We start from the raw sequence: 27,323 nt of genomic DNA on the forward strand, positions 1-27,323 counted from the left end.
AAATTAAAACAGAACTAAGGAAGACAGAAAGTTCAAGCACACGTGGAGTGTTTTTAAAAGATAAATTTAAAAGTATACATATTTGGAAAATCTTTTAAATATACATTTTTAAAAACATAGGTCAAAGAAGAAATCAAATAAAAATTATAAAGTAATCCAAATTATTATCATGAAAATATTATATATCAGAACATTAGGGAGGTAGCAAAAGCAGAAATTACAACTTTAATTAATTTAGTTAAATTCATTAAATATATATAGCCTTTCTACTTATAGTAGAAAAGAAAAATATTCCAAATTAATAAGCTAAGCATCCAACTTATAAAGTTGGGGAAAATTTGAAATAAATCCAAAAGAAGTAGAAGGGAATAAATAGAAATACTGAAGTAAGAAACGCAAAATTTTTTTACAGGCTAAACAAAGCTAAAATTGGGTTCTTTGAGATTTATAAAGTAGACAAATCTCTGCTTCCTATATCTTTACTAGGAAAAAAAAATCCCTAAAACTTTACTTTAGAGCCTAGAGAAGAGGGAGAAAGCTTATCTCAGAGATACTCTGAGTTAAAAGCCTGATCCCCAAGGTGTCTCACCCTAACTTGATCCCTTAGGTGTCCTTGACCCAGTCTTTCCAGAATTCACTTCTTCAATGCCCATCACAAATTGGAGACTTTCTACAGAAAGGCTAGAGACGATGAATAACATTTCTGTGTGTAGGAAAAGAGCAAGAGAGAGAGGGAAAATGAAAGAAGAATGGTTGAGGAAAGAAGAGAGAAGAGGACAGCCTTGTAGAACCCCAGTTAGAACCTGAATGCATTTTCCCACAAAGCACTGTTATTTAGGGGTTAGGATCCTGAGCTCTATAAGTAATCAATCAATTAATCATCATACATTCATTATACACCAGTGCATGTCAGGCATTGTGCTAAATACTGCAGATAACAGTGATAACATAGACATGGTCCCTGTCTTGAGAGAGTTTACAGGTTAAGGAAGGCAAACTTTAAACAAGTAATAAATAATCAAATGATTATAAATGTGCAAAGTACTGACAAGAAAAAGTATAGGATATCTGAGAATTGATAAATATGGTGACTAATCTTTGGAAAAATGTTGGTCAGGGAAGGTTTCTCTAAGGAGGACATAAATTAAGCTGAATTGTAAGGGATGAGTAGGAGTTATATGTGAGAAGGTGTGCGTGGGAAAAAATATTCCATGCACAGGAAACCAATTAGCAGGAATATTGAGGCAAGAGAGAGCATGGTGTTTTGGAAGAATTGCTTTGGCTTAAAGAGAATGACTGAAGAATAGTGATGATCAATAAAAGCCGGAGAGGAATTCAGAAGCAATTCAGCTTCTGAGAAGAGCCTTCTGAGCCATATTGAGAATTCTGGAATTGGCTCTAAGGGTAATGGAAAATCAGTGAAAGGTGTTAAGCAAGTAAGTGAGAGTATTAAATTTGCATTTCTAAAAGACCATGCCGATTGCAGTTTAGAGGATGTTTTAGAGAAGAGCAAGAGAGAAAACTATGAGTCCAGGTAGAAAGAAATTGCAGTGGTGGAAGCAAGAAATTATGTTAGCCTGAACCAGGGTATTGGCAGTGACGGTGGAGAGAGGATGATGGATTTCGGAATTGTTTAAAACATAATTAACTGTCTTCACAATTAAGATTAAATATAAGAGATAAGGAATGAGAGGAGTCAAGCGCAACTCCTGAATTTCTGGCTTGAGTATTAGAGTGCGCGGTGAAGCCACTTACTGAGATGGAGGAAGAGCTGATTTAGGGAGAGGAGAAAAACCTGATGAGCTCAGTTCCTGGCTTGTCATGAGATGCCTATGCAATACTATGTGGCACTGTCAGATACAGAATCCAGACATAGGAGCCATAAGAGGGAATGAGATCACCTTGGAGACAGCGTAGAATAAGACAAGTACATAGGACAGAGACCTAAGATTTCCAAAAGTTATGCAGCTTACAGGAGGAGCTGGCAAAAGATTGAGAAAAGGAAGTCAAGGAAGGATTCATAAAACCAGTAGAATATAGTATAACAGAAGCCATAAAAAGGGGGCTTTTTAAGAAACAGGGAGTGGTCAGTTTTACCTAACACACTGGAAAACCTAGTGAAATAAAATTGTCTTTTGCAGTATAGAGCTCATTGGGTACCTCACTAAGAGCATTTTTGGTTTGATATCCAAATTAGGGTGAGTGAGAGGTTAGGAGATAGATATAACAAAGTGGGTTCTACACTTTTTAATTTAAAGGGACGGTAATAAATGCAAAAGAATTTTCTATTATTTAGAGGGATTAGCAAGTTTTTGTTTTGCCAAGCAGAAATATTTTTAAAAGTTTATGGACTAGCACCATCATTTTATAAAAGAGCATTAAATTTCAAATAAAAAAAAGTCGGAAGGCTATAACATCAAAATAAAATACAGTCCTCAGAAGAAGACAATTGGTAACCTTAATCTCCATATACATCTAAATAGAGAGACATGAATAGTCTTATTTGTTTCTTATTTTACCACAGATGCATAAACATCTCCTGATGATCTGATCCTAGTCCATAGATTAGTGTTTGGGAATTTACAACGTATTACTCTTTTGAGGGCTTTGGTCACAGAGGACAGTGAGATTAGCAACAGGATCCAAGGGAGAATTTTTTTCTTTATATATAGAAGAGACCTGAATATGCTTAACTGCTAACGTCAAGAAACCAATAGAGAAGATGAGGTTGAAAATGCAAGAGAGAGAAGTCATAATTTATAGCATGGTATTCCTGAAAAGGAAGTAGAGGCAAGAACCTAGAAGACAAGTAGAAAGTCTGGACTTAAATAAGAAGGATAGCCTCTCCAATGTAGCAAGAAAGAAAAAGAATGGGGATAGGTATATACGTAGATTTGGCAGCAGAGAAGTGATGTAGTTTCTTTCTGAAATCTATATTTTCTTCATGAAGAAGATAAGGTAATCTAAAAATAATGGAAGAAATAGTAGGTAATCAAAGTTTTGAGAAAAGGGTTTGAAAGAGTTAAGTGAGAGATAAAGTGAATGAGAATCACAGATTTGCTACATAGTATTAAGGACCAGTAGATTTTAATTGTTTGTTTTTTAATGACAATCTGCTGAGCAGAACTCAGCACCTCAGGTGCAGGTACATAGAAGATATAGTTGTATTCATCCGGGGTTGGAGTTTTAATGATGGGCAATGAAAGGACAAAAAATGAGAACATTTAATATATTGGCAAGTGAATGATTGAAATGATGGACCATGGAATCTAAGCGGGAGAAGGGAGGATAGCAACAAAACAGGGAGGCCGATGAATAGGACGAAAGCAGATAGGATGAAGAAAGCAGAAATGCCTATCAAAGACAAGGTGTAGTTGAGTGGACAATCTAGAAAGGTAGGATGTCAACCTAGACTCTAAATATAGCTATTCTAAAAGATAGGAGTCTTCTATTGTAGTCCTTCCTTTTTATAGGATACTTTAACAGAACTATGTGACTTACAGAAGGTGTTGTGATCTGGCCTGGGAATTTAGTCTAGTGGTTAGGTATACATGCCTTGGGATCAGAAACCTAAGCATAGTCACTTAACCTAAGCCTCAGATTTCTCAACCAAAAGATGGGAATAATAATAGCACCTACTTCATATTCTTATGGAAAAATGCATATTGATTTCCAAACACCTGACTTAGAAAATTTCAAAACAGTCCATTCGTAATTTGGTTATACCTTATATTATTTTAAATACCATTTGGTACCTGATATTAATGCAGTTCTTTTAGTTATTTTATTTATTCAATAAATATTTATTTCTTATTGAGTGCAATTATGTGCCAGACATTGTTCTAAGTGCAGAGAATAAGGAGTAAACAAAACAAAATTCCCGCCCTCATGGAGCTTACATTCTGGTCAGAAGGAGGCAGATGCTAAATAAATAAAAAAGTAAATATGTATAATGCCAGAGTGTAATGACGTTTGGACTCAGGTCAAGTGTGGAAAAGATAGGGAGAACCCATAGAGACTTATATTATATATGATGCTGTATGAAGACCTCTTTATTAAGGAGCCATTTGAGCATTTGCATAAGCCACATAGGTATCTGGGGAAAAACATTCCAGAGAGAGGGAGCAGTAAGTAAGAAGTTTCTCAGGTGGCGCATACTTGACATGTTTGATGTGGAAGACCAATGTGGCTAGAGAATCATGAGGAAAGGTGATGCTGGTAGGATATGAGATCAGAGCAGTAGCAGGAGGTTAGTCAGATCATAAGTGGCCTTGTAGGCCATGGTAAGAACATTGGCTTTCATTCCAAATTAGGTAGGAAGTCACTAGAGGATTCTGAGGAGAGGACTGACATGATCTGATTTATATGGAGATTAGATGAGTGATGAGAAAAAGCAGGGATATCAATTACAAGGTTATTGCAATAATCCAGATGAGAGTAATTTGGACCAAGGCAGAAGTAGAGGTGGTGAGAAGTGGTTGGATTCTTCATATAATATATTTTGAAGGTAGAGCCAATAGGATTTGCTGGTGTGCTGGGTATGTGGTAAGAAAGAGAAAAGTCAAATGAAACCAAGATCTTTGGTCTAAGCAAACTAGAAAACAGAAGTGCCATTTACTAAGATAGGGAAGATTGAGAAAGAGACAGCGTGGGTTGAGACAGAGAGAAGAGTTCATTTTTAGACACTATAAGTTTAGGATCCTATTAGAAATCCCAAGTAGATGATGTTGAGAAGACAGCTAGGTATAAGAGTCTGAGTTCAGAAGATAGGTCTGAGTTAGTAACATGAGAGTCATAGAGAAGGCATTAAAGTCATGAGATCAGATGAGATCACAAAAGGGGTGAGCATAGTTAAAGAAAAAAAAGACATCTGAAGGCAGAGCCTATGGAACCCCTGCATATGGAGGTCAGCCAATGAGGAGAAATCAACAGAAGATATACAAGAGGTGGCCAGTGAGGAAGAGAAGAATCAAAAGAGAGTAGTATTACAAAGCAAAATGAAGTTAAGTGTTCCAATGTCTAAGATAAGACCATGGAATTAGATATTTCAGGTAAAAAGGACCAAAAACATTACAACAGAAGAGATCAAGAAGCCAAGAAAATGGAATTTTGGAAAGACTGTATTTGTGGATATTTTAATCACCAAGAATGCTGACTGAAATCATATTAGAAATAGTGACAATCAGCCAGGTGTGAAAAATCTACAAGATGTGAGGGGAAGCAGGAGCCACTAGAGGTCTACAGATATCTTCGGTGTGATAGTACCAGCTTCAAGTCAAGTCATATAATTGTGAATGTTTTGGGTGTTGGTAACATTAGGTTGGCCATCTGCAAGTGTTCATATTCGACTACTTTTTAACCAAGAACTGACAATTTCATATGGTTCAACCTAATATAACTAAACATAGATAAAATGTTTGAGATTGGCTTCAAAAGTTGATATATATTTATGTTAGTGCTATTGTCTTTTTCTGTTGTAAACTCCTTGAGATCAAGAATTCATATATATAAAAAAAGAATTCATATTTTACCACTTATGTCTTTCATGTCACCTAGTTCTCTGCTTGGTACTTTTAGTTGGCCATTTAATAATTTTCATACGTATATTATTACAATTGCTATTGCTGGCTTCTGCTGCCATTTCAGAATTGCTGACTTCTGTTGTCAATTCATAATTCTCCTCATCACTCCAAGTTGGGAAATAATTGAGGAATATACACAGACATCAGATGGGGATCAATATCAGCTATTGCTGATCAAGCAGAAATAGAGAAAACAGCTTGAACATAAGTCTGAGATGGGATACCAACTCTTCCACCTCTGGAATGAATTTACACAGTCATTTGACAAATGCAAACTGCTTCCCAAGGGCACTGCCAGTTTCTAACATGAAGGGGAATAAACAGAGGTCAGGATAAGGCTGGGCTGGCGGGGCAGCAGATGCAAGTACTTACAGAAGGCTCCAGTCCTTCATTACCTTCTCTCCACATCTCCCAAAACCAGTCTTTCATGATGCTTTCTTCAGAATCTTTGCAGCCATCATGTGGCAAAGGCAGCAAGTATCTCACCCACCACTCTTGTCATTCAAGGCTTGCTTCAGTGAGCTTACCACTGTAGGCAGGCAGGTCTGAATGACAGAGCCAGAGAGCCCAGGCCACACATGTGCAATAACCCTTCCAGCTATTTACCAATTAGGTAAGTCACTCCTTCCCTAGGGAGCCATGAATTGAGAAGATTGGAGAACATCTGATGGTAGTTCCAGGTTTGTGAGGCCTGAAGCTTATATAATTTGGATGGTGCTCTTTAATGAAAAGAATTATAAGTGTAAAATTAAGTAGAAGGATTGGAAGAGGCATGGGCAAGGAAGGCCCTGAAACTTAAGTGTTATAGCTCTATATTCTGGTCTTGAGAAGGTAGAAATACCTATTTTAGTGTGTACATCTGTGAAGATGCCCTCAGGTACAATAAATTAACTTGCAAGCAAACCGACTTGACCTAGCTTAAATAATAAAGAAGATTAGTAATTCACATTAATAAAGAGTCCAGTTGTCGGATAGGCTCCGTGATTGGTAGATTTAGTGCTTAATAATGTTATAATGACCCAGTTTCTTTCCATCTCTCCTGTGCTGTCCACAGCATCTATTCATCCTTAGGTGGCTCTCTTCAAGTTCACAGCATGAATTCCGGCAGCAATGGAGACTACTAACTTATTCTCTCCTATTAGAAGAGAAAGCACCTCAATCATGGAGCCAAAGCCCATAGCCTCAAACCATGGCCTGTTGGATTCAAAAGTCCAAATGACTAAAGCTGAAGTCAAGCACTAGGGTGAGAGGGATAGGGTAACTTTAAACATCAGGCCAACTAGGGAGAGCCAACCTCGACGTAAGACTAAGGATGAGGATATGGCTCATCCAAAGCATGTGGCTGCTACATAATGGAGGCGTAGAACTGAGGTTGGTGAAACATCCACAATATTAAAACAGGTTAGAATGTGGAGTAATGAGCTAAATGTATTGAAACTTTTCAAGATATTCATCTAGTTTACACTTTCACCACCATCTCCATTATTCTCCACCATAAGACTGAAAGCCCCAGGAAGGCAGAGATCATTTGTTGATTGGTTACCAAGCACCTAGAGTAAGTGCTCAAAATTTATTGAGGGAATACATGAATTACCATAAACTTATGAGAAATGACTGGTTGCAGCATTAACTATAATGGTGTATGTAAAATGTAACTAGGGAGGAATACGAAGTCAAAAGAACAAGAAGATTTAGGGATTATTGTATTTGAGCTGAAATGACAAATAATTTTCAGGTCAGAACCATGTCTTATCAAAGATAGTGGAAATAGGATAGATACATGGCTCTTCAAACTCTCACATGTCAGAAATTCAATTAAGACATCAAAAATGTTTCACAAAGAAACAGAAAGATAAAAGTGAAGGATAATTAAGATAACTATTTTATTTTGCCACTATATGGGGGGCGGGTAATTAGATTAAATGTGAGCACTAAATTTGTAGGCGTGTAATGGAACACCTTGAGCCGAAGGTAATGATTTAACACTTTTTCTTACTGTGGTAAAGTTATTGGAGAAAAAGAATCATGTAACAATTTTGCATGACCTGATATTCTATTTTTTACAACTTTTATTCTCCTGAAAAGATGGACAAAAATCTAAGTTCTGAAACTCAGATTACATTTTAAAAATACTAAGCCTTTAAAAAAATTACAAAACTCATTAGTAAATACTCTGGTAAATGTTTATTTTTAGAACTGAAATATTATCTCCATATTTCTTGATCTTCCAGCACAAATTTTTGAATATTCAATTTTATAAATCAAGTCATACCTGTTCTGGGCAATTGTGGTGTTATATGTGGTAGACTTCATTTAGGGTGGGGTGGTTAGATTCCAATGATTTTAAAACAAGGCTCCACCTCAGGAACCCAGGAATGTTAGGTAGGAGATTAGAAAAGGTCCACAGCTTGCAAAGAACTTCAGCTATTCTGATAAACAATTTGATTACTGATGCTGACGCTTGCATACTAAACAGGTTATCCAAGTGTTATACTTGATTCTTGCTATGAAGGTAGTATTTGAACCACCCTTTCCACTGACACAGTCACCTATTTGTACATTTAAATACCATTTTCTATGAATATGTCGGTATGCTACAAACCATGGCAAAACTTCCTATGACCGCATGCCTTGCCTTGGCTTTCTGTACATTTCTAGTATTGAAGAATGGAGTAGTTAAAAAAAAAAAAAAAAGATGTGTAAGAAAAAACACACATACAATGGTATAATTTTAGGGAAATATATTAAAATTTTTAATTTGTCTGAAAATAGAATCAACATACATAAAAGGCTTTTGAAAGTTAATGCAAAATTATATGAAAATTGTGCCTAAAAATATTATGCCAGCTCTTTTCCTCCCTGGCTGCTTAAGGGTTGGCAGCCATCATGAATGACATGGTAACTATCTGGACCAGGCAGTTCATGACCAATAGACTATTTCAACAGAAACAAATGGTCACTGACATCCTTCATCCTGGAAAGGCAACAGTACCTAAGACAGAAATTCGAGAAAAACTAGCCAAAACGTACAAAACCACACCAGAAGTTATCCTTGTATTTGGATTCTGAACCCATTTCAGTGGTGGCAAGACAACTGGCTTTGGCATGATTTACGATTCCTTGGATTATGCAAAGAAAAATGAACCCAAACATAGACTTGCAAGACATGGCCCGTATGAGAAGAAAAGACCTCAAGAAAACAGTGAAAGGAATGCAAAAACAGAATGAAGAAACGGGGGCTGCAAAGGCCAATGTTGATGCTGGCAAAAAGTGAGGTTGAGATTGGACAACAGAAGGAGTAAAGATTCGTCCGTGACTTTATGTGGTGACTGAGAAGATTTTTCATGAGAAGACTACTAAACTAAGAACTTTTATGTTAAAAAAGGGAATATTATGCCAATCGACATAAGTTTTCTGCATAAAGAATCTGAGTTTTCCACACAACCTAACTACCAATTAATATACTTTTGTAGGGAAAAAATATATTTGGTGGCATGTTTAAAGTAACTTTAGTAGTATTTAAGGCAAATAATGTTCAAACCAATAGCTATTTATATGTTAAAAGATGGGAATCCTCTACTGACAGTTATTTTAAGGTCCACGTTCATTCGACCTATCTACACATTACACCTTTGTCCAGAATGAAGCCCAGGTATTTACAATGGCTCCTAATGGCCAATGTAATCTGCTCTACACTCCTTACTTCTCAGACTTCATCTATTTCTTTTCCCCTCTTCCTTCTGCTTCAGCCATCTTGACTTCCTTGCTTTAGCTGAATATGCCAGGTACACTCTCACATTTAAGCCTTTGTACCAGCTGCTCCCTCTGTCTGGAATACTCTTTCTTAGGCATCCATAAGACTACCTTCCTCACCTCCTTCAGATCTCTGCTCAAAGGTCAATTTCTCCATTAATGCCTATCCTGTCCATCTTCTTTAACATTGTGACTCCCTCCACTCTTAATTTCCCTTACTCTGCTTTTTCTTCATAACATTTATCACCTTCTAATATCCTATATAAATTTTCTTATGTATGATGTTTTTGTACATTTCTCATCTAGATTATAAACCTTGTGAGGGCAGAGCTCTTCCCTGCTTATTCTCAGTTGTCTGGAGAAATGCTTGTCACATGGTAGGTCAACGATAAATATATTTTGAATTAATGAACATTTCTGTGATCTGCTTGCTTACTGTTGAATCGGAACCACTTTATGTTTCAAAAGTCTAACTTCCTCCTCAAAGGAATGCTATCACCTACCAAAAAAAGTCTAAAATCAAAAATACGAAAAACCCCAAAACATCAAATTCTCATTTCCCAATCTCCAATGGAAGATTGTTTTACTAAGGAAGTATTACAAATGGGTAAAATTGCAATTTCACACACACACACACACACACACACAAGAGAAAAATAAATATATAAAATTGTTAGTGACAGTATTCTGGATTTTACAGAAACATTAAAAAAAAAAATGCTAGTTAGAATGTCAAAGAGACTCACTCAATCAGAAAGTGGAACCCAGAGAGGATTTCCTGTTGGGTTTTTAAGTAACTCATCTTCCCAGGGCGACATCGTCAATAGACGACAGAAATACGAAACAAATACATCTGTAAGTCTACTTGTTTTTCAGATGCAGGCTACCCTCCTCCCAGGTTTATCTCTGCTCTGTCAACCAAAAGCCCTTCAGAGTTAGGTGAAAGCACACAGCCACTGAATGGCTGAATACATCAGTGAAGGAAAGTTCGCAGTTCTATCTGGTCATTCCACCTGTGTGCAAGCGCGAGCAATTGAAGCCTAAATTCTGTGATTTGTCAGCTCTGCTGTGAAAGCCTAAATGGGTAATTCACAGCCTTGGGTATCCGTGGGATTAGGGAGGATTAACCCCGCTCCCGGCCCCTGACACCTGAGCCTGTCAGGATGAATAACCTCACTCACTTCAGACCTGCTTTCCTCCTGCTCCGGGAAAAGATGGATCGGAGTAGCAGGTCAGGCCGCATTTTAAGAATCCTTGAGAGCTGGGTCCGTTTCATGAGCATTTGGCACAGAGTAGCCTGAGCGCAGACCTTGCCCTGGGCCGTTTGGGGACGCTGCACAGGCGGCTCCAGCCCCAGAGAGGTACGGGATCTGCCACCTCCGTGTCACTCTCGGCCAGGACCTGAGGGAGCCCCCACCCCTAGGTTTCGAGGTCCAGCGCGGAGATCAGCAGGGCACGACCCCGAGAGGAGAAGTTCCTCAACCACACCCGCGGGGCGGGGCTCTGGCTCGGCCCAACTACTGCCCGCGGGAGGGGGGTGTCTGGCTAACAGCACGGGCCTAACGCGAGCGCCGACTGCCATCCTGCGGGTCCCTCCTCCACCCCGCGGGACCCTCCTCCATCCCGAAGGCTCCCCTGCTCCTGCCGCCCTTTCCGCGACACTGAAATGTCCCGTCCTCTTCTTCCTTTCCCGTATCCTCTGAGCCCTGCCCACCTCCCGCCTCGCGTGGTGCGGTCCTGGTCCCAGGTCACACGGCGGCGTGGGCGCGGCCTGCTCCGGGCCGGGAGGTTCCTCTCGCTGCTGGAGCAAACATTTTGGAGCGGCGTTTGTGGCTGGGACGATGCTGCCCTGCAGTCGCCTAACCTTCATCTTTCTGACCGTGGCCGTGCCCTGCGCCCTGTCGCAGCACGCGCCGCCGGTGAGTGAGCTCCTGACCAAGGCGCGGAGAGTGGTGTGCAGGGGTGGAGGGCGCAGGTGCGCGCGCGGCGGGGAGAGGGTTGACGTCGGGAACACCTGCTGCAGGCAGCATCCTTACTGGGGTCTGTGGTTTCCTGCGCCGGGGTCTGGGCGAACCTCAGCCGGAATTGATTCAATACAGCTGAAAGAAGAAAACCTTTTAGGGAAATCCTAATTTCTGCAGAATGTTGGTTGTGATTTACACACCCCCAAATTTCGGGGATTACACTTGTTCTACCAGTTCCAGGCTCGCGCATCCTGAACTGCTGGGAGAAAAAGTTCCAGTCGACTTGTGTACACAACTCAATTAAGCGACGGACTGCTTGATGACATTGGCATTCTCTGCCTGTTGACGAGGTGCAGCTAAGGATCCTGAGGGCCCTGGGAAAGGCTGAGGCCTCACCAGGCAGGGCAGTGGGATCAGCCCACACAGGCCCCATGTGGCTGCTGTGGCCTTCACCCCAAGTCATGTGAACGCCTATCTCGTGCCTCTGTCCCCGCAAGGAAGTCGCAGGAACACAGACTTGATAACTGCAAGAAGCAGTGAGATACTGGGCTGACTTACTTTACAGAGGAAATAAACTGAGAAAATGTCTAGCCAGAGGTCACACTTCTGATTACTGCAGCATGCCTGAACTCAAGCCTCTTGACGCCCAGTCTCATGTCCTTTCATAATTCTCTTCTTTAAATCCAACGAGACTACATTTTTCTTTGACAGATGATTGGATATAAGAACTTGAGTGCATCCGACCTGAGGCTAGATGAGAAAGATTTTGAATATCTTAGGTAGGATATTGACAGTGGGAGCAAGTTGTGCTTTCTCTTATTTCTTTAAGGAGAAATGCTTGAATAATAAAATGGTGGAATATTATTAAGCCATTAAAAGTTAATATAATGTTAAGCAAGTAAAAGCAAAATACAAATATTATGTACAATGATTTTAGTAACAAGAATGCACAGTATGTACATGTGTGCAAGGATTGGAAGAGTATGAGGAAAAATAAAATTAGTTTGCTTTAGTGCGTGTAGGAAGTACCTTGATACCATCAATGCCCTTCAGCCAATCCCACCAGGAACTAAAACTAGTAGTTGAACAAATTACTGACTCTGCAGTGAGGGGGAATGCACACCAAGGGCCATTGTGGGGCCTCTCAGTAAAGAGAATTAGGAAATACTAATTTCATAATTTGTATTTTGGTTGTGTTAAATCTAACACAAATCTAACACAATTTGTACTTTGGTTGAGGTAAATCTAAAGAACTGGAGGCTCTAGGTTTTAGAAAGTAGGGCAGTTCTATGATTGGGTAAGAAAGAAACAGTCATTTATCAAGAGAAGGGATGTTTAATATTTTGTGGGTTGCATATTACCCTTATTTTGTCTGTGTTTAGACAGAATCATGAGTGGCCTTGCTCTGTCTCATTTTATCTTGTCTCAGAATAGCTTAACTGAGGTAAATATTCTGTGAGATTTGTTATATTCGACAGGAGAACAAAAATGGCCTGGCTGTGAGTGTCAGACCAACTTGTGATAATACTGAGGTCTAGTTGTAAACCTAAGAGAAGTTTCAGATGTCAGGGGCTGCCTTTTTTTTTTTTTCTTCTTTCTCAATACTTTACTTTTTCAAGCAAAAGTATTTTAAAGGCCGTTTTTAGAATAAGAAGGATCAGTAGTCTCCATGAATTTAATAGTTCTTATCTAGAACAGTGGTTGTCAAAATCTAGTCCAGCCACTGGTATCAGTTTAGGGAAGCTACTTTCACAAGTCTTTAATGAGGAAAATGAGGGCATAAAATTAAAATTCAGTTAAAATGTTAGCTTTTATTCTGATTTTATGGCCATCCATAATGTCCTTTCTTTCTTTTATGTGTATGGGTTTTTGTTTTGTTTATTTTGCTTTGTTTTAACATCTGCACTTAGAATAAAAATTTGGATTCCCCTGTGCTGGGCCCCTCTTAATTTTTTTTATTTATATGGAAAATTCTGGGAGCCACTGCCTGAAAGGATCTTTGGAACCTCACAGAAGTTTAGTGACCTCACTCTCTGACAAGAGTAAGCAGTTTTTCACTTTGAATCATTTTATATAATCAACTGTTTGTAACCTACAAGGCAACAAAAGATATGTCAAAACTACTTATGATAAATATGAATAATGAGGCCAGCTTTAAATAACAAACAAAAGTCCTTGGATTTGGAATGTCTGTGGGCTTTGTTTTGTTTTGTTTTGTTTTGTTTTTGATGCTTTCCAGAATATGGCATATTTTAAGGTCTTCCTGAGTCATTCTTTACTATTGATTCTATTAAAAGACCTATTAAGAGGTGGTGGTGACAGGAGTGGTACAAAAAAGTCTGGAGAGAGATGGAGACAGCTTCATCCAGGGCTCTGCAGACCTTGTTAAAGATTTTGGCCTAAAAACAACAGGAAGCCGTTGGACGGTTTTAAACAAGATAGGACGAGATAACTTTTTCACTTTAGAGAGATCATTTTGGATTTGAAGGGAGCAAGGGTGGTTGTGACTAGTCCAGGGGAGAAAACAGGGTAAATTACAGGTGGGTGGTGCCAGTGGAGAAGGAGAGAAGTAGATGGTTCTAGAGAAAATTAGGAGATAGAATGAACAGAATGAAGGATTGGATGAGGATGAGGGACAGGCACCTTTCTGAGGTGCTCTGCCGGGTGAATGGTGGTATTACTGCCAGGGAATACACAAAGGGAAAAATTGGGGGATGGAAGAGTAAAGATCATTTTCATTCAGGTTAAGCAAATTGCAGGGGGCACCAAGATATCCATCAGGCTTTTGAGACTGGAGCACAGAAGAGAGATATTTGGAGTATTAGGCATATTATTTGAAGCCACTGAAGCAGGTGAACATTGAGCAGATAGAAGATATAGAAAGGGAGGAAGAGAAGAGGCTTAGGCTAGGGCCAGGTGTCAGATAGAGAAGAAGTGACAAAGTTAAAGCAGCAGCCCAAATGGGAGAGTGTTGTGGAAGCTGAGAGAGTGAGACGGGTTACCTTTATTGAATGCCACTGTGATGTCAAGTGTCTGTTGTTCTTGGCAACTGGAGGGCTTTGGTGACCTTGACCAGAGCAGTGTTTGGAGCAGATAGGCTGAGGAGTGATCATAAGGAAAGGAATTGGAGTGGGAGAAATGACTGTTCTCAGTAAGAAATCTAGAATGATTTCTAGAATGTGTAAAACTGAAATATAATGATGGGTCGGTAATTAATTGCTGAATTGAACTTATTTTTATGCATCATCTTCTCGTATGAATAATGACATTGTTGGCATGAGCTACTGAATCAGCTTTTAGCAACAATTTCCACAAAGTTTCCAAAAATCACAAAAAACCCATCTGGCCTGCCCACTTTTATTGTAATGCATCTGCTTTTAACGTGTTGATGAACAATTTAGAAAGGTTCTTGCTCTTGTGGAGGGTTTATTAACATTCTTTTTACTTAAATACCTGTAATTTAATAGGGTGCCATCCCATCAAAGGTCAGAAAACAAGTGAAAAACTTTGCATGCTCATTTGAATTTGCTATATATGCAAGAAACATGCGTTTTCTTATTTGTTAGGTGTGTATCTGCTCTGTTGTACATAGAGAACATTTTAAGATAAATCATATTTAGAAAATAGTTGTTGAGTTAAAATTGTCTTGCTAGAATTGTTCAGCTCCTCTTCTGATGATACAAACACTGGTGTCTGTGATGTAATTTCTTAAATTACCTTTCATTGCCTTTTTCTGGGTATGTGAATAAGAATCACACGAGGGCTTCCTGAACTTTTTTTTTGTACAATCTTTTCATTGAGGTTCTCACTAATTCTGCAGGACTCAAATATTTTAAGGAGCTTTACTAGTTATTTCATTTCTTTTAGGTTTGGAGCCTTCAGATCGCTAATGGAAGAATTTTCGCTTTATTATTTCCCCAAACATAGTATATCTAGCAGCTCTATTATTAGTTTTTCTTAATGAGTGCGGAGGACATAAAGACTGATTAATTTCAAAGAGGTTCAAGTTTCTGTCAAGTAATCAGAATGATCAGAGAATTCACTGACCCAGAAAGTGTTTACAAAATGTTTTACAGAGATTTTCACCTCTTTCTCTGGCCTTAGGAAGCAAAAATGAGAAAGCATGTGAGAAAGATTGATTGAGATTCTAAATTGATTGTGTTTTTTCCCCTGTGACATAGTAGCACAGTAATAACAAGCAGACAACGTAATATCCCTAACTTATCTGTTTATAATCTTTACCTCTCATCTATTTAAATTTGTTCTTACCTTGATAAGGTTGTCTATTATTTAAAACCATAGGTAGTTAAATTTGGAGACAGTAAGAAATTTTAAATAGGAAATTAGTTCATTGTAATTCTATTTTAAGCCTGTACATAGATTTTGAAGCTGTCTTTCCTTGTAGAAGTCTCCCTTTTAGGCGATGATGTAGCTATCTCCAGTTTATTCCCAAATCTAACCTGTTTAAAATGACTTAACCTTTTATTCTTACGGCCAGATTCTATGCAGATTTCATGTCTGTATATTTCATGTTTATCTATTGCTGCTGGGATTATCATAGTAAAATGCCTCATCGACTTCAGACTCCTACATGTGTGATGACTGGGTTGCTCACTTAACCTCTGGGGCAGGTTGAATATTCTTTTAAGACTTGACAGCACTTTTTACTTCCCTCACAGTTGTCTTGTAAGAAATAAGACTTGTTGTTTGATTTTTATATTGGCTTTGGAACCCCTGTCATGCAAATATAATTGTTAAGGAGAGATGAGCATCATTATGTTTCATTTACTTCCAACGATTATCAAAAGCCCTGAAAGAAGTGCAGATTGTACCCTAGGAATTGAATTGAAGCATTGTCTTTATTGTTATCTTTGTAGGGAGCTATGAAAGAGCAGGGGAAGCTGGGAGTGGGGGTATAGAGACTGGTTCTGTCACCCACTGTGTAACCTAATCACTAATGGTGCTGCATCCAGAACATGACCCTGAAGTTCCTGATAACTTGTGTCAAACGAAGTCAAAAAGAGTCAGGAGGCTTTAGTTAGAGATAAACGGTAAAGATTTATTTAAAGGTCTTAGAGTCTGCAAACCATAAACACTAGGCAGTACCCAGAGAAGACAGAAAAGCTAAGAGTTCTTATTAAAAAAAAAAAAAAATGTACATTCTTGAGAAGAGTCAGTCCTGCACTCTCAGCCTCTGGATTGGGCTGCGATGGTGACGCTCTAGACCACCAGTGGCCTGGATACGTAGACATTCTTTCCTTAGCCGTTAAGGGAGGGGTAATCAGAGGGTTATATGGAGGCTTGATGTATATCCACACACTGACACAACCAGAAAGTTCAAAAGTTTAAGTTCCCAGGCTGGGCAAAACGAGAGCAGAGTTGTTTCCACATTCCCCAGCCTACTGGCTTTAGTGATTTAGCAGCTTGATGATAGTGGCTTCATTTTATTTCTTCACTCTGTTCTTCACTTGAAATTCGGTAAAAGGGGATAAATTGGATTTTTGCAAATCAAATCAATAAACTAACCAAAAGTTCTGATATGTAGAAGAATCTTATGGTGAATAAGTCAGAATGAAGTACAAGTTGCATTTCTAAAGTTAATTGCCCTTATTAAATTATGAGTTTGGAAAATTCATAGTTGTAAATTGAGACTTTCTTAGCTAGAGTGCTACTTTTTGGTGTCCATTTCCAACTTTACTAAACAGGGACTAGTAAATTTAGAGTACCTTGCCCTCTATTGCAGTTATATGTTGCTACTTAAATATAATTTTAGATAATGACAGCTAAAAACACATTTAAAAGTGGCAAAAAATCACTGTCTGAAAATCCTCCACATAATGTAAATGAAAATGTGCAACTTTAAAATTTAATATTTTAGAATTTCTATCGAGATGTACATAGTTAAAGAAAATCAAGTAATATAGACAGGCTTCTGATGAAAAGCAGCATTCTCCTGCTTTGTTCCTTCTATTCCATCCGCCTCCTCTAGAAACACTTTTAACTGTAATGAGGCGATATTCAACCAGAATCTCTACTGTTACTAGTTTGCAGCTCAGTGTGTTTTGATTAATTGGTGCCCATGCCATATCGGTGTAAAAAGTTTTTATAGTATCACCCCTGGTTATCTTTATGAATATCACTATTGATGATATATTTATGCTGAATTTTTCTGAATCAACTTTAGGCATTGTCTATGCTCATACTGCAATGATGGATACAAATTTAGCTTACTTTTAACAATCTTCCTTATGCCTTTTTTCTTTTTTAACAGTTTTATTGAGATATAATTCACATACAGTTCACCCACCAAAAGTATAAATTTAATGGCTTCAGTATATTCACAGAGTTGCACTACCATCACTGCAGTCGGTATTAGAACATTTTCATCACCACCCCCGCCGCCCCACTTACCCTGAAACCTACCCCTCAGCCCTAGGTAACCACTAATATTCTTTCTGTCTCTATAGATTTTCCTATACTGGACATATTACATAAAGGGGATCATACAGTATGTGGTCCTTTGTGACTGGCTTCTTTCACTTAGCATGATGTTTTCAGAGTTCGTCCATATTGTAGTATGTATCAGTACTTCATTCCCTTTTTCGACTGGATAACATTCCATTGTGTGGATGCACCACGTTTTGTTTATCCATTCATTGGTTAATGGAAATTTGGGATGTTTCCACTTTTGGCTATTGTGTGTAATGCTGCTATGAACATTTGTGTATAATTTTTTGTGTGCACACATGTTTTCGCATCTTTAGGTTTATACCTAGGAGTGGAATTGCTGGGTCACATGATAACTATGTTTAACTGTTTGATGAACTGCTAGACTTTTCCAGAGTAGCTGCATTATTTTGCATTCCCATCAGCAGTGTATGACATTCCAGTTTCTCTACATCCATACCAGCACTTGTTTTATTATTTTTATTAATTATTGCCAACCTAATGGGTGTGAAGTGGTATCTCATTGTGGTTTTGATTTGCATTTCCCTATTGGAAAATGTTTTTATTTGTATCTTCTCATGTGCTTATTGACTTACATCTGTTTTGGAGAAATGTCTATTAAGATCTTTTGCCTATTTTTTAATTGAGTTGTAAGATTTTTGTATATTGTAGATACAAATCTCTTATTAAATATATGCAGTTGGCGTAAATATGAGAGTTCATTTCCAGACGCTCAATTCTTTTTCATTGATTTTTGTCTAACTTTATGCTTGTACTGTTCTGTCTTAATTATTATAACTTTGATAGTAAGTTTTAAAATCAGGATGTGTCAGTCCTCCTTTTTCAATATTATTCTTTTTCAGGATTGTTTTGTCTTTTCTCAATCCCTTGAATTTTAGGGTGACTTGTCTTTTTCTATAAAGAAACCAGCTAATATTTGATAGGTATTGCATCAAATCTGTAGCTCAGTTTAGGGAGTATTGGCATCTTAACAATATTAAGTCATCCAGTCTATGAACATGTTGTCTTTCCATTTATTTAGGTCTTTAATTTCTTTCTACAAGGTTTTATTGTTTTCAGTGTACAAGTCTTGCACTGCTTTGGTTACATTTATTCATAGGTATTTTATTCTTCGGATGCTATTGTAAATGAAATTGTTTTCTTAATTTCATTTTCAGTGTGCTCATTGCCTCTGTCTAGAAATACGATTGATTTTTGTACATTGATCTTGTATCCTGCAATCTTGCCAAACTCATTATTTTTTAAGCTTTTAGTGGAATCCTTAATATTTTCTATATAAGATTATGTCATCTGAAGGTCAGACAGTTTTACTTCTTTTCCAATTTGGATGCCTTTTAAATTTAATTTTCTTGCCTAGTTGCCCTGGAAGGGTACTTCAGCACCATATCGAAGTGATGCAAGTAGACATCCTTGACCCCTCTGCTTGTTCCTCCCTTTTCTTCTTCTGTTCTTTACACTTTTACTCTTGCCCAGTAAACATTGATAACATTATCGTAATGCTAATTGAGTCATCCATGTATTGTCTCTATGCCTCCTTTGAAAAAATAAGAACAATAAACAACATTTAAAGTAGATTTGCAAATACCTGTCATTGCTCAGTCTACTATGATTATATTTCCTTTTCTCTATAAAGCCAAAACTCTAATGGCACTGAAAGAATATTCAAAAATGTTCTCTACCAAATACCACATTATAGTTTGCTCCATATTTATATCATGCCTTTCCTATACAGATTTTTTTCCCCTTGGAGTTTCTAATTGCTTTCTTTTTATTTCAGTATAAGAAGAAACCAAACTGATGCCATCATCACTATATCCCATATATTTTTCAGCTTCTGACTTATTCTCTCAATATTTCTTCTATTCATTCTTCTTGAAACCTACTGAATTTCTGTTCCAGTTGGGACTGTTTTCTTTTTATTTGTACCATACTTTTCTAATATTCAGTTTCCCCCAATAGTTTCTGATTGTTTTTCTTACATTTCATGCTCTGGCTCAGACTAGTGGTTATTTTGGAGAATAACAATAGTAAGTGTGGATGAAAGGAAAATTAAATGAGGGGCCAGAAAATAGCGCTTGTCCCGGTCTCTGCATGCAGAACCGCATATGACATTGTTGCTAGGCAAACAACTAAACCCACACAATCTCTCTCCCTCTCCTCTCTCTCTCTCTCTCTTTTCCCCACACATGCACAGCACAGTGAAAGATATTCCTCTGAAGAAGCTGAATAAATAGTCCAGAAAAACCAAGGGCAACCTGTATGGGTGTGTTGGTGCCCTTGAGCAGCGGTTGGCAAACAGCAGCCAGCAGGCCAGAGCCGGCTCCACCTGTTTTTGTAAGGCCTTGTGAGCTAAGAATGTATTTTTTATTTTTAAAATGTTGAGGGAGATCAAAAGAAGATTAATATTCTGTTCCATGTAAAAATTAAACAAAAGTCACATGTGGGTGCCCATAAACAGACTTGTACGGGAGCACAGCCACACTTGCTTGATGATTGTTTAGATCATGGCCCTTGGGTTGTTCCAACAGAGCGGGTCTGTGGTGTGCTCATGGTTATTCACGGCTGCTTGGGGCACTTCACGCGACAGACAGTATGTAATTATAACTCAGTAGCACTTTAATTGCCACATGTATCAATGTACATGTTATTTTAATCTTTAAAAAAATTACCATTGCAAATGTATCATGGCAAAACTAGGAAAGAGTGAAAATGTTCTCGAGGCAAAGTGGAGTATAGATTATCTTGTTATAGATTTGATGGTAAAGTATTGTGTTTATTATGTAATGACACTATAGTTGTGATAAAGAATACATTATATATGACATTACAAGATTAAGTAGTCATCACAATATTCCTAACTCCTAGGAAAAAATGTGATCAGGAAAATAAGAAAATTTAAACCAGAGTATCTCATCATAGCTGAATTTATTTACAAATTTTAAAAAGTAAAATGAAGTTGCAACCAAAGTCAGTCTCCAAGTAGCTCATTGGTTAGCAAAGCAAGGAAAGCCATTTACCAGTGGTGACTTAAATTTCATTTAATTGCAGCACAGAAGAAATGTGTCCTGAAAAAATTTGTTTCACACTCATAGCTTTTAGATGAGAGCAGTTGCCCAGGATTTTGGCAACAACATCAATATCAGTTAAATGGCAAGGCAAATGATTCCCAGCTCTTTTTTTTAGCTCTTGAAGTTACTGATCAGTTATTGATACTTATTAAAGCATCAATGCCAAGTTTGAGACTAAAGACTTAATCTCTATGAATAGTCTGTATGACACTACTACAGGCAAGGATGTTTTCAAAAAAGTTGAGAATTTAGTGGAATCTCTTATGATGTGTAACAACTAACAGTAGAGCAGAAAAATGTACAAAATATATAAATGTATAAATCTTGCGAAAATGCAAGGTATTTAAAGCTTGTGGTTATTCATTATATTATTGGTTGGCAGGTACGTTAAAGAAAATACTTGGCTCTTTCATGTGTTATTGAATGAATAATGTCAACCATGAATTTCTTTTGTTCTGGTAGACTTAACCATCATTGTTTCTGTGAAGTTTCTGAAGAAATAGATGCTGACTTCCCCTACCACACAGCAGTTAATAGATTAGCAGCAATAAAGTTTTCCTGTGATTTTTGAATTCAGAGCTGAGACTGAAATTTTTTTAAACAAGAACCACCCTCAACCATTATTATTGAATGGCTTTGTAAATTAGCTTTGCTAAGTTGATACTGAATTATCAAATTAATATTTAATATCAAATATTTTATATTGTAATAGTTTACAAATAGAATTTAAATTCTAATGATTGAATTAGCTTTTGATAATTTGATAGTTGATACTGTTTTTTAATAAAATCAACCTAAAATTACAAGGTAAAACAGCACTTAAACAAGAAACTTATACTGTAGTAAAGTTATTTTGACAATTAACGTTTGAATGGCAGGTAATGCCAAGCTACCTTTTATACTTCCCATACTATTAAAAGTTAAGAAAAGATGTAAGAACTCTATTCTCACACAAATTTGCTCAGATGACACTTCTAGTAGTTTCCTTCCCTACTCTACCTTCCACTTATTGTGAATTATTATTTTTAAAAATTATTGTACTTTTATAATAGTGGGTCTTCAGAGGAAAGAAGGTCAACATGCTTGCTATCTTGAACTAGCAATAAAGGAATCATAAACCTATGTGGACTAAGCTTGGACAACCCTTCCCTAAGCCTCATCCATTCATTGCCTCAACCCAAGGAGCACAGTGTTTGGTAGTGAGGAGAGATACAAACAAATAATTATAGAACAATGTCATAAATATGGTAATAGAGATGTGTACAGATGTTGTGGGTGTATAGACGAGGAGTATAGACTATTTGCATAAGGGAAGTAGATGAAGATGCCACAGAAAAGACAGTATTTGAACTGGATCTTAGAAATTAAAGCCAAAAGTTCACTAGGTAGAGAACGGGCATTCTGGGTGAATGCACAGGCATGGAAGGGTGAGAGATCATAGGATCTCTCATGTGGCTATATGTAATAGGGGGAGTGGCAGGAGAGAAGGCTGAGGTGGTAAATTATGGCAGGTTATGAAGGGCCTTGGATGGTATGCCCTGAAAATCTGGTTTGGGATGCAAATTTCTATTGGCTCATAAATTCAAGTAACACATCAAGTAATTTTGTGATAAATTAACCTAGTGAAATAAACATTTTTCATCTCCTTTCTTCATTTCCTTTTTACTCAATATATTTGCAATAGAGAAGCCAAATTACAACACCAGGCACTAGTGTAAATTGAATTGAGACTGAAAATGCACTTACGTTTGAGATTTTAGAAGTTCTTGTGTGAAGAGAAGACTTTTAAGAGGTATTGAAATTGTCTAAAAGGGAAAATCATTACCTGATTTTGTCTTCATAAACTTTAACTGTTTTTTTGCAAATTGCTTATTCAATTTGTTATTTCCTGCAACTTTAAATTTTCTTTGTTTTTTAGTGGACAGAAGACTGCAGAAAATCAACCTACCCTCCTTCTGGACCAACGTGAGTAAACTTCAGATGACCAAAACTCAGTTTAACCTTTGTGGAGATTTTTCCCTATGTAATGATCTCGTAAAAATAACGATAGTGAATGAAAACTTAAGTCATGTCCTCTGTCCTTAGAATGGCATAATTTTTTCCTTCAGGTTTGTATATTATGCATTTCACTAAGACTCTGAACAAGTATGAAAATACCCCATGATTAAAAATGTCTGTTTCTAGCCTATCAAAATCATAGGAAAAAAATAAGATTTCCATCTAAATTCTATCTACCACTAAGCATTTTACTCATCTTGACAAATGCAGAGTTGACATGTGATTTCTGGGGTGCCTGAGTATAAACTACCAGATTATATTAGAACGGAAAAGTGTAGGGTCTTATGTGTGAAACATTCAAGAAATAAACCCTGACGTGATAATCAAAGGTATCAAAGGAAAAGCAGGACTAGAAAATATAAGGGAAGGGCCAGTAGTATGTTTTAGTGTATTTAACATTAATATTTTTAGGCTAGGCATATGTATGTGGCCTTTTCAAATCCTCTATGGCTACACGAGTCTGTGAGAAAGAATAAGAAGAGCCCACCAGCACAGAGGGTACCAGGATGTGGAAAAGAAAGAAAAGGTATAAGGAAGGGTAATCTTTTTTGCCCTGTTCTTCCCTCTCACTGAAAGTAGCCTGCTGGGGGTAGGAGAAAGCAGAGTACAGCTTTAATCGGTAATATCAAGATGATAATCTGTTTTTGCAGCACTTCAGTTATGTATTTTGTATTGCACTTGCCTAAATTATGTATCCTAAATAGTCTCTATTCCGGATACAATCAAACTGTAATAAACGAAGTTCTTTTGATGTACTCACCTTTCTGTAGAAGGAGGCAAATATTTGGCAGGAAGTAATTTAGAAGTAATCAGTTTGTATGCTGTTCTGAAGCTAGTACATATTCCAGCCCTCTCTCTAATGTCTTGCTCTCTTGAGGTTTTCCTTTTGGCCACCACAGACGCCATATTAGTCTTCAGTGCTTTATTGATTGTGTGTGTTTCTTGGCTGGTCTCACTGCCCCAATTCATCATTTAATGAATACCTTCCATGCTTAAGGCTTTTTTTTACTCTCTTTTATGTGTACCTTATATATGTCTATGAATTGACTGCCCACCAAACCATCCCTGCTTTTAACTGGTTCCAAATTGCTGTGTGTGTGTGTGTGATGTTTGTGTATGTGTGTACATGTGTATATATACATACATATACAAATAAACACATTTTTCTTATATTTATACATCTAACATAATGTAAATATTTTTGCCCCGGTATTTCTGCTGGATTCCTTCCTACCTCCCTAGCCTGTTCCGGACACAGAAATCCTCATCTCCACTTTGATCCTTCTCTTCTCTAAACTATAAATGGATCTTGAGATGTGGAAGAGAAGTGTCGTGTTCGTATACCTTTGAATGATAACCAGTCTTCTTCCTGTACCTTTCAGGACATCCTTTTTGATCAAGTCTGTAGTTTCTGGAGGTATGAGTGGGCAGTTGTGAGGGAGGAAAGAAACACCTGTTTATCCAGCCATACCAATCATTTGAATGCTAGATGTCAAGGGACTGACAGCCAGAGCACCCCTGAATCCATCTAAATCCAATTAGCCTTTCTTTTCTACTGCTCACTGGTGCTTAGCATCTGCTCTGTTATTTGTGTGGGTGTGTGTCATGCCCATTGGACTAGTTTCCAAACCACCCGGTGAGCCAGGTGGATTCAGTCAATGCTTAATATTGATGAAGATGTTCTGGGCACAGTAGCTACTAAGTCTCAAAAATAATTTACTGTCTACTGTTTGTAGTAAAGTAGGAAAATATTCTATAGTAATTGAATACCAATGCTGCTAAGTATTCTTTGCATATTTCATGTAATCCTCATTGCTGTCATAGGGTAGATATATATTTCTCCAGGAAATATATATCTACCCTATGATATATATTTCCTGGAGAAATATATATCATAGAAATATATATATTGAGGTACAGATGTTCAGTACTGAGATATTTTAGAAAAATGTTTAGTGAGAAGTAAAATATGAGATTACGGCTAAGCTTTAGTTATTAAAATAATTTTGTTAAGCAGATTAACAGTTCTTTCACAGATTATGATTAGTGGAGGTTTTACTGTAGAAAGTTTTCGAGGGTGTCCCCATCATCACTTAATTTCATCTTCTACTGTAACAATTTCATTTCCTTTCCATTTCTTCTTTGGAATCCTTGAGGTTCTAGACTGAAAAAGGAATCAGGAGTTTAGGGCAGATATAGGAGCATGGTTTTAGTTTTATTGGATGTTATCGGAGAGGAGCAAGTGGTTGAAGTTCACCGCTAGAACACATATCTTAAGACAGTGCCACTGGTATGCATAGATCCAAGGGTCCTCTGATGTATCTTTGCTATTAGACATGGAAATAAAACGCACACTGGCGGGGAAGGGAGTAGGTTAGTAGCACCTGCCTGTAATAGGATGAAAATAATTATTTTATTGAATCGTAGGACAGAATTTTGCATGTGAAATTACGATCAGTCAGAAATGGAATTAATTTGTCTTTATACAAAGCTTTTCTGGAAGTAAATATAGTATTTAATATAGATATCAGCTACTAAGGAAATGGGATTTTGAAAATGCTTTGAGAAGAAAAAAATTCATTCATTGTGCTTTTTGTAATGTGTATTTCTAAAATCTAGTATTATTCCTTTTCTATCTGAGGGACAACACAAGCAGCTGCTGGTTAACAGCTTCATAAAACCTTATACATACACCCAGGTCCCAAGTAAGCAGCATTATTTAGAGACTCCAATAATTATTCATGACAAAAGAAGTATAAATAGGACCACAACTCTGACTTTTAGGAACTAACCCATCTCTGCTGTAGACATAAGTCTGGATAACATTTTAATTTAACAGCTTGGTAAGCTTGTCACATGCACCAGTGTACACCTTATGCTTCTCTGGAGCAGAGCAATAATGGAGCAAATGCTGACTATTTTTAGGCATAGTCTTAAGCTGATAAATCACCGAATTGCACATCCTTACAGACTATTTCAGTTTAGTAACAAGTGCCAGAAGATAATGTTTCCAGAGTGACAGAGAATAGTTGTAGAGGTCACCTACCAGAAATATGGCCCAGGTCCATTGATAAGGGATGGATGTGGATGTTGCTGTCTCCTCATAGCAAACATTGCTGCATGTAAATTGAGTAATAGAAAGTTGGGAAGTGGGTATGATCAAACAGTGCTTGAGCTTGGACTTACTGCAGAAGAATAAAAAGAGAGAATATAGTAGGAACAGTAAGATGGCTGAGTGAATAGTGAAGATTCTTGAAGCCAGTCATGAGAAGCTAATGCATGTTGCTTCTCTTGGGTCTTAAAAGGTGACCTTTCTGACGCCAACACTAGAGAAAATGATTTGGCAATAGTGTTATATTATCTAAGAGGGAATTCTGACTGGGGAACCAATCAGAGAAGTGTCCAAGCTTAGACTAAAACTTTGCAGAAATTAGAAGGAAAAAAAAGGCAGGTATTTCCTAGCAGTGATATTCAGGTTACATATAACTCGAGTCAAAATTGATTATCATGTCACCAATTTACATTAACCTTCTCGAATGTATAATTCAATTCTAAGATTTATGAAACTACTTATGATTATCTATACAACATTGGGCAGAAATGCTAAAAAATGAGCTTTTGCAAATTTTGGTTTGAGTACCAACTTCTATATTGTTATGAAGAGTAGTATATCTCTAACATATCCATATAGATGTAACTAACCCCCATCAAAAAACTGCTTTTAACATTTTAAGATGGTACATCTCTCATTACAGCTATAGGGGTCCAGTGCCATGGTACACCATAAATCTTGATTTACCACCCTATAAGAGATGGCAAGAATTGATCACTGACAAGGCTCCAGCGGTATGCTATGATTATTAAGTTTTCTATTTCTGACTTTACTAAATAGAATTGCATTTATAAATGAATACTTCATGAAATTACATACAAAATATTTTAAGAAAGCACTTTTGATTCCTCTCTGCTACTTACAATAAATGATAGTAGAGGAAAAAATGTTTTTGTAGCTTCTTCCTTTTTTCATTGTATCATGTATCTCCATCTAACTAGTTAATCATGTTAAACATGTATTGTGTTTATACATTTATTGAAAATATTTTCAAATAGTACTCTATTTAGCTACATACGGGTAAATCAAAAGGTCTGTAAATGCTTTCATTATACCAATATTAATCTTAAATGTCAATACTTTATATCTCTTAATTTTTCAGCTAAAGGTTATCGTGAATTCCCTGAAGGATGTAGTAAATGCATTTGTCCCAAGTGGAAAAATTATGCAGATAGTGGATCAAAAGTTGGTAAGAAATGTTGTTTTCCACAATAAAATTTAAACACACACATATACACAGTTCAGAAAAGGCTTAAAATTTTGGAGCTTGGTAATATTAGAGTAACAGGACATAAAATTGTATGGCAAATATTGGCAG

General features: G+C 37.3%; 1 protein-coding gene and 1 pseudogene across 1 annotated transcript in view; both read left to right on the top strand.

Annotated features, from left to right (window-relative positions):
- Positions 1-8,286: 8,286 nt before the first annotated feature.
- On the top strand, positions 8,287-8,856 carry LOC120583822 (40S ribosomal protein S24-like; annotated as a pseudogene).
- A 2,117-nt stretch (positions 8,857-10,973) lies between these two features.
- ASAH1 (N-acylsphingosine amidohydrolase 1) overlaps positions 10,974-27,323 on the top strand; it is a 29,986-nt gene continuing 13,636 nt past the window's right edge. The window contains exons 1-4 of the mRNA XM_039839286.1: positions 10,974-11,254; positions 22,754-22,800; positions 26,649-26,739; positions 27,108-27,194. Of these exons, the coding sequence (XP_039695220.1) occupies positions 11,177-11,254; positions 22,754-22,800; positions 26,649-26,739; positions 27,108-27,194 (303 nt within the window). The 5' untranslated portion in view covers positions 10,974-11,176. The remainder of the gene's footprint in view (positions 11,255-22,753; positions 22,801-26,648; positions 26,740-27,107; positions 27,195-27,323) is intronic.

The sequence above is a fragment of the Pteropus medius genome, unplaced genomic scaffold, assembly GCF_902729225.1.
Source record: "Pteropus medius unplaced genomic scaffold, Ma_sr-lr_union100, whole genome shotgun sequence".
In the NCBI taxonomy this organism is placed as follows: domain Eukaryota; kingdom Metazoa; phylum Chordata; class Mammalia; order Chiroptera; family Pteropodidae; genus Pteropus; species Pteropus medius.